We start from the raw sequence: 14,276 nt of genomic DNA, 5'->3' as shown, positions 1-14,276 counted from the left end.
GGGACAGCTCTGGGGTGACCATGCTGCACCTGTCCCAGGTTATGTGCTACGACTACGACAGTAACGGAGGCCACGACTTCATCGGCGAGTTCCAAACCTCTGTGCTGCAGATGAATGAGGCTCGGGATGGCGTCCCGGTAAGATGGGTATATATGCTGAGATCGCCGGGTCCCAGCAGTGACTGCAGAGAAGTCCAGGACGTTGACCCCTGCACATACATGCTCCTCTTCCGCCTCTGGGACCTCCCTCTGTCTATGGGGTAGAGGTTCAGGGTGTGGATGAAGCGAGAACAGGCCCCAAAGCCTGGGCATCCAGAAAGTAGTCTGGAGGAGGCCACCCAGGGAACCTCTCTGGGGAGGCATCTGACCCCAGGTCTAGGTTGTAGAGGGCATTCTGGGGCTCTGGGAGAATGGGGTCTTGAGATCCCCCAGCTGAGCTTCCCTTCCTTCCCACGGTGCCAGCTGGAGATGGAATGCATCAACCCCAAAAAGCAGAGGAAGAAGAAGAGCTACAAGAACTCGGGTATCATTATCCTGAGATCATGCAAGGTGAGCGTAGGGTACACAGAAGCCTTGGTCTCCTTGTCTGAAGAATGGGTGTGTCGAAAGGCAGAGCATGCTGTGGCTTTGTCTCCTATTCCCTTCCTGTGCAGAGCCAGGAAGGGTGTGAGCTGATTTCTCAGGTGATTTTACTAGCTGGGAACCACGTCTGCCTACCCTGGAGGTTTGTTCCGTACACTTGCGGCAGAGGCTGGGACTGAGCGCCCTGGCTTCTGGCATCAGTGAGGACCGAGGCAGCTATGGTTTCCCTGGTAGAAACGAGGCCAGTAAGACTCAGAACACTGTGGTCAAGCCACGTTGGCAGACAGGGCAGTAAGGAAGGCAGCGTGAGTGGACAAGTGCGCCTGGCTTGGCCTGAGGTGCAGGAGAGCATGGCCTGCTGAGGCCTAGTCACATCCTAGCCCAGATTGTCACAGGGTCACGGGGGCCTTTGGTGGCAGCGCCACAGACAGTGCCCTGTCAATGCCAAGCATGATTTTGGATCCATTTCTGAAACACCTGCCACTCAACAAATTTTGGCATCCACCTGGCTGTTTCTTCCAGTCCAGCCCGATTCTAAGATGTGCAGTCCAGGCTGGCCTCGAACTTGTCATCTTTCCAAGCGCAGGCATGACAGGTGTGGGAGGGGCATGCCCCTTTAAAAATTTTTGCTTAATTGCATTTATCTTGGAGAGATTCCCTCATGCCCCTGACCTGGAAAGATCAATGTGCTTTGCTGGCAGAGGCCTTGACAGCATACACGGCATCTCCTAGCTGTTACCCTACTCGGGAGGCCTTTGACGGGCATCTGCACTTGGAGTGTGTTAGCAAGGGAGGCAGCGAGGCTTCGGGGAGATGGCTGCCCAGCACCCAGTGAGTGTTAAATACAGGCTTCCTCCATTGGATGACTGATTAGCAGGCGTGACTGGCTCTGGGAGCTGGTCCCTGCCTAGAATGGCACCCGTGCTCTGGGTTCCTCATCCGCTCATGGCCTTTACTAGAGAGGTCTGGCGTCTGTTGTGGTCAGATCAGGCTCAGCTGCTGCCTCTGGCCTTCTCCTGAGGCTCCAGGACACAAGCACCAACTCCTACAGGGACATCCATAGCCCAACCAGGACCCATTTACTCACCATTTCTTCCAGATACACCGGAACTACTCTTTCCTGGACTACATCCTGGGAGGCTGCCAGCTCATGTTCACCGTAAGCCCCCTCCCTTTCGCTAGCCTACCCATGGTCTTCCCTCAGGGCTCAGGCCTCTGCCACAGCATTGGGTCGAGTGATAGACTTTAGTTAGGACTTCCTTGGGGCAAAGGATGTCCTGGTGGGCGGGCTGAGTCAGGCTTGGCTGAGGGCAGAACGGGGCCCAGGCCCTCCCACTCCCCTCACCAACCCCCTCCCCCAGAGGAGAAAGGTCAGCTCCTCCCAGTGGCCGGGAGGGTTCCACTGTCCTGTTGCTCCTGCCTTCTCTTCAATTCACTCTGTTCCTGGCAGTTCTCTGCCCACCCCAGGGCTTTGCATGGTTCCCTCTGCCACCTTTGCCAACCTCCCCTGGTGCTTTCTGCCCTCTGACACATCTGGCATTCATTGTCTTGTCTGAAAGCATCTGAGGAATTTTCCACTCATCCATATTCGTCCCTCTCCTGGGCTGGAAGGGCCATGGACTTGAACCCTCTCTATTTTCCTTCTCCTCCTTCCTCAACTTGTCCCATAGTCCCTGGCATATAGTGAGCACTGGACTGTCACTTGTTTACAAGGTGAAAGGCTCCTTTGCCTGTTTCTGTAGTGCAAGCTCCAAATGGCCTCAGAGCCCAGTTCCTGCTCCTCACCCCAGGGGGCTGCCAACCTTCCCTGCCATGGGCAGCATGGGAGCAGAAGAGTAACAACCAAACAGTTCTCAGGTCCCAGACATTATCCCGACTGTAGGGGCTGCGGGATGTGTAGACTCTCTGTGTTCACTAGGCCCTCCTCGTCCCTGAAGCTGTGCTGGGGATCTGGAGTGACTGGCCACACTGCTTGGCCTTTTTTCCTCCTTCTGCAGGTTGGAATAGACTTCACAGCCTCCAACGGGAATCCCCTCGATCCTTCTTCTCTGCACTACATCAATCCCATGGGCACCAACGAATACCTGTCAGCCATCTGGGCGGTGGGACAGATCATCCAGGACTACGACAGGTAGGCTTGGAGATGACTCTGAAGGTCAGCTTGTGTCCCTTCAGACTGGGATGCTCAGCTTGTCAGAGCTAGAAGGGACCCAGGGATCTGCAAACCTAGAAATGGCGGGCAAGAGGCATATACACAGTTATTGTCCCTTCCGGTCCCCTGACAGACATTGCCCATCGATTCCTGTACTCTTGCCTGCCAAGCCTGGGTTCAAACTGGACTCTTTCTATACGTGATGTACCAATTATCTCGCAAGCAAATGAGTTAGGATGGAAGATGAAGCTAAGCTGCTACAGTGCGGTTACTGCTTTCACAGCTGTTGGGTACTTGTGAGACAGAGGCAGGCTGACCTATGTAAGTTCAAGGTCAACTGGGTGCTACTGAAGTGAGTTTTAGGCCAGCCAGGGCTACATAGTGAGACCCTGGTTTTTGTTTGCTTGTTTGTTTTGTTTTGCCTTTTGAGAATGTGTCTGAGTGAACATAACCAAGGACTAGGGCCTAGATGGCCCAGTTTCAGGGCATCGGGCTTACAGGGTGGCTGTGCTTCCAGGCCACACACAACAATGCAGAGCAAAGAAGGCTTCATGGTCAGGTGGAAGACCCTGATACCCACCAGGTCACCCATGGCCTCCACTGGCCCCCAGGCTCAGCAGAACCCCAGGGGACGGCTGGGAGTCTGCCTCCCTTTCACCACCTCCTTTAACTGGTCTCCCTGCTCTGTCCTGGGCACCATCAGTTCATTTTCTGCACAGCAGCCAGAGTGTCTTTGATATAAATGTTAAACGAGTAAACAAACAAGACACTGTCCTTGCCTGGAAGCTCATTAGAAGACTCATTGGGATTTGGAGACATGTGTTTACATGGGAGGCAGAAGTCGTGGGAGCACCAAAGAGAGGCATTAGGGGTCTCAGGGACCTGTCAATGGCCCTTAAAGAGAAGTAGTCATTTTGGTTGGGCCTTGGAGGATGAGGAGGAGTTTGTTAAGGAAAACAGATTTAGGGAGGGCTACTTCAAATGGCGCATAGTAGCTGACGTTGAGACAGGGTGTCCCATATGTGTGAGGAACCGTGAGAGGCCAGGTCTGGGTGTGGCTTTCAGGGACAGGAGGAAGGGTGAAACTAGGCTCTGGGGCTAATGAAGGTAGGTCATGGTTATCATTTTAGGAGTACCCCCCCCCAGCTGTAAACAGGAAGTTGGAAGTACCCTTTTGCTTCCACTGTGATCTTAGGGTGCTTCTAGGCCCACTGCTTAAAATTTAACAGTGTCTACTGTGTCAAGCCATGTTCTGCTGTCACCCAAAGGTGAACTTAGGCTTGGGCTTAGAGGGGAATAACTCTGGAGGGGGAATTTCTACTCTCTATTCCTGGAGTGTATAAGGTACACAAGACTGTGGACCAGAGGAGGAGGGTGTGGAGTGTGTGCGTGCGTCCGTGCGTGTGTGTGTGTGTGTGTGTGTGTGTGTGTGTGGCTGGGAGGGCTGCCCAAATGTCTCACATGTTCTCTCTGTCTGCTCAGTGATAAGATGTTTCCTGCTCTGGGGTTTGGGGCCCAGTTACCTCCAGACTGGAAGGTGAGTGACATGGACGCTCCCTCCTTTGGTGGAGATGGGACTGGGGCTGGGGCAGAATGGAGTGGAGGGTTCCGGGTTCTCTCTGCCGTGCACTTAGCCCAGAATGCACCTGTGTCTTAGTTCTGCACCTCTGTGAGTGAGGCTAAGAGCCCAGCAGAGGATGGTCTGGAACACAAGGCAGAGAGAGGGGTAGACACGTGCTGTAGGGCCAAGATCCACTCTGGGTGAAATGGAGAGGCCAGGCACACAGAGTTGGTCAGGACTGAGCTGGGGTGGAGAGGGGTGGAATGGGGGGGAGCAGATCAGGGAGAAGTCACAGCATGGACATCAGGAAAGGCAGAAGGTCAGGGAGCAGTGCTTGTTGGCTCTTGGAGCACTTTGCAGGCAACTCTACCTGATGGCTAGCTTCATTGTATTCTTACCCCAAGCTGCAGAGGTCAGCTGTGGTCCCTCTTTCACTGTGGAGGAGGCTGACAAAAGGGGTTCAGGGAGGATAGAGTACCCAGCGGTCTGAGTCACAGGGCAGGGAGAAGGGACCCTCAGCCTCCCTGACTCCGTGGATGGAAATAGTGGGAGACTTGGTTAGACATGGGGTGAGCAATAGAGTTTACAAAGTACCAGGGAGAGAGGAGGGACAAGGCAGGCAGGTCTCAGGTGCTGGAAAGGAGACAGAGGAGGAGAAAGAGAGCCTAGATGCCCATGGAGTGGCTTTGGTGAAGGGCAAATAAGGACCTCACATATGGCCAGGAAACTCTGGGTGGCCCAGCTTGGGAAGTCACTGAGAACACAGGCCACAGAGCTGGAGAGCTTCTGCAGCCAGGGCCATAGAACACTATCCCATTTCACAGAAGGAACAGCCAACGCTCAGGGCTTTAATATGGCTTGCCTAAGGTTATCTTCACCCCGGGGGCCTGTGCTCCAGGTGGGCAGATGGACTCTAGGATCATGCCTAAATCCGTTGCTTCCTAGAGAAGGAGCTTGTGGGGATGGCAGGCATGCCAGCTCAGCTAGTTCCCCTTCTAGTCTGCCCTGCTGTGGTGTAGCACAGCGCAGCACCTGTAGAACGAGCATGGCCTCCCATCGTCTTAGCTCACCTCAGGGCTCACCTAGAGCAGCCAAGTGACTCTGGATCTGACACAGGAACAGTGGGCATCCTAGCCCTGAACTGTGTGAGGCAGGAGTGCGAGTGCTTGCCCAGGGATCCAGGCTGGGGCTCTGGGCAAACATAGATGCCACAGTGGGGGGAAGGAGGAGCCAGTGGCCAGGCCCAGCAAGAGCTTGTTGCTAGGACAACAGCCAGCTTCCAAAGAACTCAGCCGAATGAGATGTTTCTTGAGCAAAAGCCTTGGAAATGTCACGGGGCAATACCGGGGGGTGCTGGGCCTTGGCCAGGCTAAGCACCCAGTGGTGCTAACACAGTGGACTCTAAGCGGCCAGGCGCACCGCCTGAGTATACCAGACCTGGCCCTCCTAGGCCCTCATTCTATCATTCTGCCACCTGACCCGTCCTATGAACCTGCCTTCCTCTCTTCCTTTCCCATGTGCCTTTTCTCTTCGACTACTTCTCCTTGGCTCCTTCCTGCCACCGTGTCCCACCTGGTGCTCCTGCTCCCTGGGAGCCCTGGCCTACATCGTCCACACTCGCATGGGGGATTGGCTGTCTGCTCTGGCACTGTCCTCACAGTACCCAGTCATTTACTCGTGCTGTCTGTGTGAAGGCACCTGGTTCTCTCCTGCCGTGCTAGTCCCTGGAATACAGTTGGTGTGAAGCCCTTGTTTGTGACAGAGTGGCTCTGGGACCCAGCCTAGTGGCTCAGCAGGTGCTGGAGCAGACATGGCTTGGCTCCAGAGCTTGAGAGGCCAGCTATTTTTTTTTTAAAGATTTACTTTATTTTTAATTACGTATGTGTGTCAGAGGGGAAGTCCGTACATGTGATTGTAGGGGCTGGCAGAGGCCAAAGGCATTAGTTCATCTACAGCTGGAGTTACAGGTGTTTGCGAGCCGCTAGATATAGGTGCTGGGAACTGAACTCGGGTCTTCTGCAAGAGCAGAGTGTGCTCTTTACCCCTAAGCCCAGTCTCCGACCCCAGGCTGGGAGCCAGGACTTGTGACAGGAATGCAGGATCAGGCCTTGGGTTGCTGCATAACTTATGTGTGACCCACTCGGCCCCATTGCAAGGTCTGATTCCCTAGTTTAGCCATGAGCGGTGGTCAGCCAATCCCAGTTGTATGAGGTGTGAGGTAGACTTCTGTTTAACACCCTGCCTGGTGATAAGATTGGCCCAAACAAGTGGCTCCCCAAATGGAAAGAGAACAGGGGCATTCCTAGTGTTCCAGGGTCCCACTGCCGTTGGGGCCATCTCTGTCCCATTCAGGTCTCTTGGCAAGGGAGGTACACAGCATCCTGGACACCCCCACCCCAGTGAATGAATTGGCATGTAAGGTCTCAGTTTCACAGTTATGAAGTAAGGGAGGCAGATGTGGGATCAGTAACCTAGATATGGCAGAGTAAGGGAGTAAAACCCCAGAGGTGCTGTGGGCACTCCTTCAGCCAGTAGCCTTTAAGAGACCATGCAAATAAGAGACCATGCCCAAGTGGTATCTTAAAGGCTATTGGCTGAAGGCATTCCCACAGCACAGAGGGGGCTGGCCTCGACGTGGGCAGGATGCTGCCTCTCAGCCTGTCTTCTGCTTTCTAGGTGTCCCATGAGTTTGCCATCAACTTCAACCCCACCAACCCTTTCTGCTCAGGTGAGTGTGGACCTTGCCTGCAGAAGAAGCGGGCAGAGGGAGGGGACAGGATTCCAGTGTCTGTCCTTCCTGTGTCCTCCCTGTCCTGCTTACTCAGAGGGACAGGTGAGAGGAGTGTGTAGTCCTACAGTCCTGAGTTCAAGGACGACTGCCGCCTGTGCCTGGCGAAGCCTTGTAGAAGTCGCTGCACCTCTCTGGGCCTAGGGACGTGTGCTACCTGCTTAGCTCATTCCTCGGGTGCATGGGGAAATAGATGAGAATTGGGGGGACAGGTAGCAGAGCAGTGTGTCGTCTAGGAAGGGCATCATTACATTCCTGCCTGCCCCCTCCCCTGATGGTCAAAGATGGATGGTGGCCTGGCAGGGAGGGGACAGGAAGCGATGGAGGTTCAGCTCCACCCCTTCCCCACGTGTTGCTCAAGACAGTTCAGAAACCGAGAAGAGAAAAGATGCTGGAGGGGATGAAAGGGCATCTTCTCCCTTTGGGGGATCCCAAGGCTGGACCAGGATGAACTCCACAGAGAAGGAAGTTCCCCATGTCACTAGGGCTGTAGCTATGGTTTGGGAATAGAGGGTGTCCCTTGGCTATAAGTGATGGCCAGTTCTCCCTGGGCTCTGGTTTAGTACAAGTCCTCAAAGACATGCGTAAATTTAGGTTGGTCCATGTCAGCCCTGGGCCAGGAGCATAGCATTGTGAAATGTTGGCGGGTCATGATTGTAAGGAGCTGTTCAAGCCCAGCCCCCACCAAAGCAGCTGCCGAGAATGTCCAGAGTGGACCTCCAGATAGTTCCCCGTGTTACCTGCTTGCCTGGTCCCTTCTTTGACTTTACCCCACTAAGAGAGGCTCGGAGAGCTTAAACAGGTCACCCCAGGCCTACACTCAGGCCTGTCTGAGTTTCATAGCCAGGCACTCTAGGACCTTAGCCCTGTCCTTGAGAGTTTCCTGTTTCAAGACCACGCTGGCCATGTCAGGGATGTTCTGGGGAGCATGGAGTAGATGCTTTGTCAGCAGTAGGGTGAGGATGGGAGCCCAGAGGCACTGGGCTGACCCGGGTCATCTTCTGCAGGTGTGGATGGCATTGCCCAGGCGTACTCAGCTTGCCTGCCTCATATCCGCTTCTATGGTCCCACAAACTTCTCCCCTATCGTCAACCACGTGGCCCGGTTTGCAGCCCAGGCCACACAGCAGCAGACGGCAACGGTAAGTAGGCAGCAAAGGCGTGTGCACGCCGGGGTGAGGCTAGCAGTGGCTGGCACCCTGCCCAACAGGAGGAAGATCCGATTGGGATGTGTGCTCTTATCTTCCTGCCAGGATGGGACTAGAGAGGAAGATGTTTCACCTCCCCTGGTTCCCTGGCCAGGTGAGGTGCAGACTCTCTCTAGGCTGCTGTCCATCTGGTCCTGAGGCTGAAGAAGCCCAGTGTGATGGGCCTTGCTTCCTGGAGCCCTGCTCGGGAAAGCAGTGCCGTTGGAGCCTTGCAGGAAGTCAGATTTGTGACCTCCTGCTCATCTCGTCCCTTCCCCCAGGGCCAGATGCCAGTGCTTCCACACGGGCTCTTCCCTACACTGCATGGCAACTCACTAGCACCGCATGGCCATCTCCTTTTGGTCTGACTCCGCCGTGCCATTCTTGCCTCTGATGCAACTTAGCAGCCTCTTGGCCATGGGTTCCACACCTGTCGGTTCTAGATTCGGCCACGTGGACCAGGGCTCTGTACGCTCAATTCACTATAGACCCTAAGCCTGGCACAGTGCCTGGTGGGTGACAGAAACACAGTGCTCTGTAGATAGATGGGATTAGGTCTGTGAGACCGTGCCGCTAGCCTATCGCAAAGGGAAGACTCTCCACCATGAAGAAGGGGCCCGCTGTGGGACTGTTCAGAGGAAGGAGGCACCTGTCACTGGGGAAGCAGGGGTTGGCTTTCCTGAAGTAGAAGCAGAGAGAAAAGGGAGGTAAGAGCTGAGAAGAGGACACAGGGCTGGCTCTGGGAAGAACTGGGACTGTCCTAACTGTCTTGGAGGCAGATAAGGCTCTGGGGAGGAAGCCCGTCCCAGTCATGTGCTCTATGCCTCTTTCCATGCATCTAGAGCAGATCAGTGTCCTTTTTGTGTCACAGAGGGTCATGCCAGGCTGCCCAAGGAGGTCAGCCTTTGATAATCCTGGAGCACCCCATGCAAGACCTTGAATGAGTGGAGTATGGGAACCACGTCTCAGGAAAGCAGGAATAGTGCCCCGAAGTGCTGAGGGAGGGACAGCCAGGAAGGGGCTAGTGGTCTGTACCGTGCATTAGATGAGCCTCTCAGTTTAGCCCCGTCTGTGGCAGCTGAGAACTCAGATTCCTGCTTCTCTTTAAGCCCATTTCCTCTGATACATTGGGGGTGCTGATCCCTGTGATGATGTAAGATGGGGTGACTAGAATGGACAGTAACTCTGTGAGGCCTGGCGGGGACATTGTTGTTGTTCTTTAGTTGCTGGGGGTTCTGAGATACAACAGCTTGGATAGGGCAGAATAGTGAGCAGCCTTCAGCTTCACTACCCTCTTGTGAGGGTGCCAAGCTTGGTGCCAACAAGGCTATTGGCTACATGAGTCTTAGAAAGGAATGAAGACAGGCCTGCTTTCTTCTTTAGGAAAAACCATCTGGGCAGGGAACATGAGCACATTCCAGCAGCGTGCCCAGCCTCTGCCTCCTGCCGCACCTGCTGCCAGCCAGGAGTCAGTTGGGCAGGAGGTGGGGTTTGGAGATGTGCGGCTTCATGACTGAGAGGCTCCAGGTCTGCTGGGGTCTTGTCCACTCCTCTTCACCCGTGAGAGCCTCACCTTTGTTTTGTGTCTATGCTCAGATACCTGCTCTGGCCTCTCTGGAATCAGTCCCATTTGATCTTACTTGCTATTGCAAGCCACCCTTGGCTTCCTGGGGTAAGCTGTTACCCCTCAGGCCTTGTGACTTCAGATGGTGCCTAAGCATTTCTAACTGAGAGAGTAGGGCCTGGAGTCTCTGCTGCTCCTCATGCTCTGAGGCCCAGGAGTAGATGCAGACTTCTCCACCACTTGCCTCCACCTTCTCCACCAAAGGAGGTGATGTGGGGTGGCTTGAGCTCAAAGGGAAAGAACCTAGTTTGAGACTCATCTCCCCCAGTTTATGGTTGTGCTACTCAGGCAGGTAGCTGAAGCTCTCTGAGTTTTGGTTTTTCTCATCCAGCACTTTCCTTCTGTAAGTACCATAGGGATTCAACCAAATGCGTGTGTGCATTGTCCAGCCTAGAGCCTGGCACACGCATGTGTTAGTTATGGGAATGTCTGAGGGCACTGCTCAGGCTAGCATTTGGTAATGCCTGTGCACCTTGAGGCCCACGGCATTGGAAGTAACTGGTGGGCCAGCTGCTGCTTCTGTTTAGCCATGTTTTGGGAATCTAATGTGATGTCACCCCACCCCCGTTCCCTCACATCTGCACACACAGCACACCCACGCGCAGGAAATGCAGGGCAGGTGGTGGTGTCTCCAGCGGGCCTCACTCTTCCATTCATTTGGTCCGCGTGTCTTTTCTGAGCATTGCTGTGCAACCTCGAGGATGCCTGGACAAGTGAGGTCCAGCTTATAGGCTAGCGGGAGTTAGCTGGGAGGCCACAGCAAAGATGCAGTGTGACCACGCCTCTGATGGTTGCAGTACAGGACCATCCAGATGGTCCTAACTGACAGTGGACACAAGGAAAGGTTGGTGCTTAGAAGGGGATGTCCAGACTTCGACTTGAGAGACTCTTTAGAGTTAGCTTCGTAGGCTTGTATCTGTGCATGTATACGTGTGTGCATGTGTGTGCGTGTGTGTGTGTGTGTGTGTGTGTGTGTATAATGGCCCAGCAAAGGGAACAGCACGTGCAAAGGCATGTGTGCGTATCGTGGATAGGAGACTGTGACAGCGCAGGCAAGGTTGAGAAGGCTGGCTGTCTCCCATAGGACCTTGGAGGCCATCAGGCACTCTGTGCTGTTTCCTCCTGAGGGCAATGGGGAGCCACTGGAAGGTAATGGGCAGGTTTGAGTGGCCTGAAAGAGGCCTCTGCTTTGGTCAGGAAGGCTTTGTCTTTTGTGGCCCATTCCTGGTTGCTGGCCTAGGCATCCAGTGTTGGATGGAGTACACGCAGCAGCCAGCCCCCTAAGAATGTCTCTTACTCCCATCGCAGGGCCTTTGGCAGAAACTACCAGCCTCCCCAGACTCTTCCTGGAACTGTTGTGGTCATGTCCGTTTATTATGAACCCAGTCATCGGGACATTAGGAGAAGTGGCTGTGCATAGTTCTGGCCCCGATGCATGCCTGGAATCTGAATATACTGGGAGTTGGCTCAGGGACTCTCTTTGATGACATACTGGAGGCCTGCATTGGATTCCAGGCCCCTGGCATGCAGTGTATGCTGGGTTGTCAGGGGCACCTAGGGTGCAGGGAAGGAGTGTGCTGAGGGACCTCCTGTGGAATCATCCCTGGCCGTGGGAGCAGAGGATTTACTTGGGACAGAGGATTCGACACTGTTCTGTGTGGCTAGGAAGGGGATCAGAAGGGACCAGCACAGTAGGAACATCAGGACTTCAGAGTCCCTTTCCACCCTTCTATCCATTCTCTCCCTCCACAACCCTTCTGATTTGCTCTGGGGACCTCTGGAGGTGGGGGTGGACCTCTGAAGCTCCAGTTTATGATCCTGGCTTTGTCCCGGCTGGCTATGGCACCCAGGAGTAAAGGTTTTTGGCCAAGTTTCTGGACTTTGCCCTAGGTCACTGTCCCAATCACTCACTCTCCAATCCCAGGTTAATGGGTGACAAGATAGCTTTTCCTGGCAGGCTCGCAGTGCCCACCTACCAATACAGTGTGTGGCGGAGGACAGCGTGGAAGGAGCCCCAGCTTGTGGTCAGGTAGATTTGGGCATAAACCTAGAACCTGTCAGTTACCTGTTAACGGGGCCGTAACAAACCATTGAATCCCTCTGAGCCTTCTGGTGGTGTCTAAGCCAGACTCAGTTAGGTTGTCTGCTAAAGGTCCTACGTTGTCAGGAACCTCTTACCCAGCCTTTCTGCACTCAGATCCTTGGGTAGGAAGACAGTAGACTACAACAGAGAGCAAGAGGACCACAGGAAGGGGGGTGGGGGCACATGTCAGAGCTGGATGAGGCTTGACAAGTGCCACCTTTGACTGAGCAGCCAATTAGACCTTTGTCAGGCCTCTTCCTAAGTATCCCAAGACTATTGCCCTGAACTGCCTGGGAGGTAAGGTTAATGTGGGTGAAAAGCCAGCTAGGGAAGAGACCCTGAAGCAGCCATTGGCAGCGGCAAGGAAAGGGTCTAGATGGACTGATAAAACCAGGCCTAGGGGCTGGCAGCCGCAGCTGTCTGCAGTGCTGTTCAGGCTACTATCTCCATGGCAACAACTATCCCCAGCCTGGGGATTGGTCTCTTAAAGGCACAGCAGTGGAGCTGGGGTGAGGAGGGTAGGGCCAGTGTCTGCACCAGCCCACCACACCCTGACCCGTAGTTTGGGATGGAAGAAGAAGCAGGTGTGTATCATCTGCAAGCTGCACAGCTTTGCCAGGTGCGCAGGTGGCTCTGTGCCCACCTGGGTCACCTCTGCCCTCCCTGAGCGTCATGGCTTCCCCATCTGGCAATCAGGAGTCAAACTAGAGGATAGAAGCCCCCAGCAGTGAATCAGGACACTGCTCCTCTGTTTATCTCAGGGCAGGGCAGAACACTGAATTCCGAATAGGGCTTCAAGACGGCCAGGACAGGGCTGAGCTAAAAGGAAGGTACCAGCCAACTCCAAGTCCGAGGCCCATTGGTTGGATTGTTCTGTGAATTTTCAGAATGTCATCTGTCCTCTCCATACTAAGTCATCCTTTGTGTATTTTATTCTCAGATTACCCATGTTCACTATTTAATATATTCTTTTTCTTTTCTTTTTTTTTTCTTTTTTTTTTTTTTTTTTTTGCCAGGGTTTTGCTATAGTTTTAGAGCCTGTCCTGGAACTAGCTCTTGTAGACCAGCTGGCCTCAAACTTAGAGATCTGCCTGCCTCTGCCTCCCGAGTGCTGGGATTAAAGGTGTGCACTACCACCGCCTGGCTTTAATATATTCTAACTGAAATCATTTATGAAAACACACCTCGCTATATGAAAGTTTGGTGTCACCATAAATAGAGGGTAGCAGGGAGACTCAGAGCAAACTGTACAATGGTGTCAGGGTCTGCCTGGAGCCCATACTTCCTAAAGCCCTGAGCTTCTTTCCTTCTGTTGAAGAGGGTCCATGAAAGCCAGAGGCCTAAGACATCAGTCTGCCCCAAGGCTGCCTCCTGGGCACTGTGTATAGAACAGGGTGACTACTTTACACCTGCTCCTCCTGACCCAGTTCCAGCAATACTACAATTTCGACGTGACCCTGATCCACATCCCAGAAGTGATGGCCCAAATAACCTGTGCTTAGCCCCTACAGGTGTCAGGTGTCTCCATCTGTACTAAGTATTGAGTTAACAGAGTACACGTATTCCTGCCCACAAAGACAGAGGAGGGAGGCCAGCCCCAGAGGCTTGTAGGCTAGCATATGTTCCCGTGCAAGCCTGGGCCTGCCAGGCAGCAGACAGGCCAGCTCTGAGCAGTAATTCTCAGCTTAGAGATGATGAAACTGAAGTACAGCGGATTAAGCCTCAGTGGCCCGGAGCTACACTGCATAGCAACTGGCAAAGGCTCAGAGCAGGGAGTGTCCCACTGAGTGGGTCGTTTGCCTTTTCAGGCCTCGGGGATTCGGAAAGGAGGGGTGCCAGGGCCTCACTCTCACCTGGCTGACTCTTCCTTACAGCAGTACTTCATCCTCCTCATCATCACCGACGGGGTCATCAGTGACATGGAGGAGACACGGCACGCCGTGGTGCAGGCCTCCAAGCTGCCCATGTCCATCATTATCGTGGGGGTGGGCAACGCTGACTTTGCAGCCATGGAATTTCTGGATGGGGACAACCGGAGACTGCGCTCACACACAGGCGAGGAGGCCGCCCGCGACATCGTGCAGTTTGTGCCCTTCCGAGAGTTCCGCAATGTGAGTGTGGGCCCCCGGGCTGAGAAGGGCAGCGGCAGGGTCTGCCATAGAGCTCATGGTCCATGACAGGTCAGTGTCAGGTTCCTCCCCCTATACTGTTGGCTTCTGAGCCCACGATGAGCCAAGTGCTACTGAGTCACCCTTGGCCCAGAGAAGGCCATTGTGACACTCATTTCCACAAACCAAAGGA

The 14,276-nt window shown here is 54.1% G+C and overlaps 1 protein-coding gene across 4 annotated transcripts in view; it reads left to right on the top strand.

Annotated features, from left to right (window-relative positions):
• Window positions 1-14,276, top strand: part of Cpne2 (copine 2) — a 37,749-nt gene that overhangs the window by 22,000 nt on the left and 1,473 nt on the right. For 3 of the 4 annotated variants that reach the window (XM_057753958.1, XM_057753957.1, XM_057753955.1), the window contains 8 exons: window positions 39-137; window positions 462-548; window positions 1,681-1,740; window positions 2,579-2,712; window positions 4,216-4,270; window positions 6,971-7,022; window positions 8,090-8,223; window positions 13,850-14,086. In XM_057753958.1, coding sequence (XP_057609941.1) covers window positions 39-137; window positions 462-548; window positions 1,681-1,740; window positions 2,579-2,712; window positions 4,216-4,270; window positions 6,971-7,022; window positions 8,090-8,223; window positions 13,850-14,086 — 858 coding nt within the window. The remainder of the gene's footprint in view (window positions 1-38; window positions 138-461; window positions 549-1,680; window positions 1,741-2,578; window positions 2,713-4,215; window positions 4,271-6,970; window positions 7,023-8,089; window positions 8,224-13,849; window positions 14,087-14,276) is intronic. The other variant, XM_057753959.1, reaches the window with a different exon arrangement.

The sequence above is a fragment of the Chionomys nivalis genome, chromosome 21 (genome assembly GCF_950005125.1).
Source record: "Chionomys nivalis chromosome 21, mChiNiv1.1, whole genome shotgun sequence".
Taxonomy (NCBI): domain Eukaryota; kingdom Metazoa; phylum Chordata; class Mammalia; order Rodentia; family Cricetidae; genus Chionomys; species Chionomys nivalis.
This window is presented reverse-complemented; position numbering and strand designations above follow the sequence as displayed.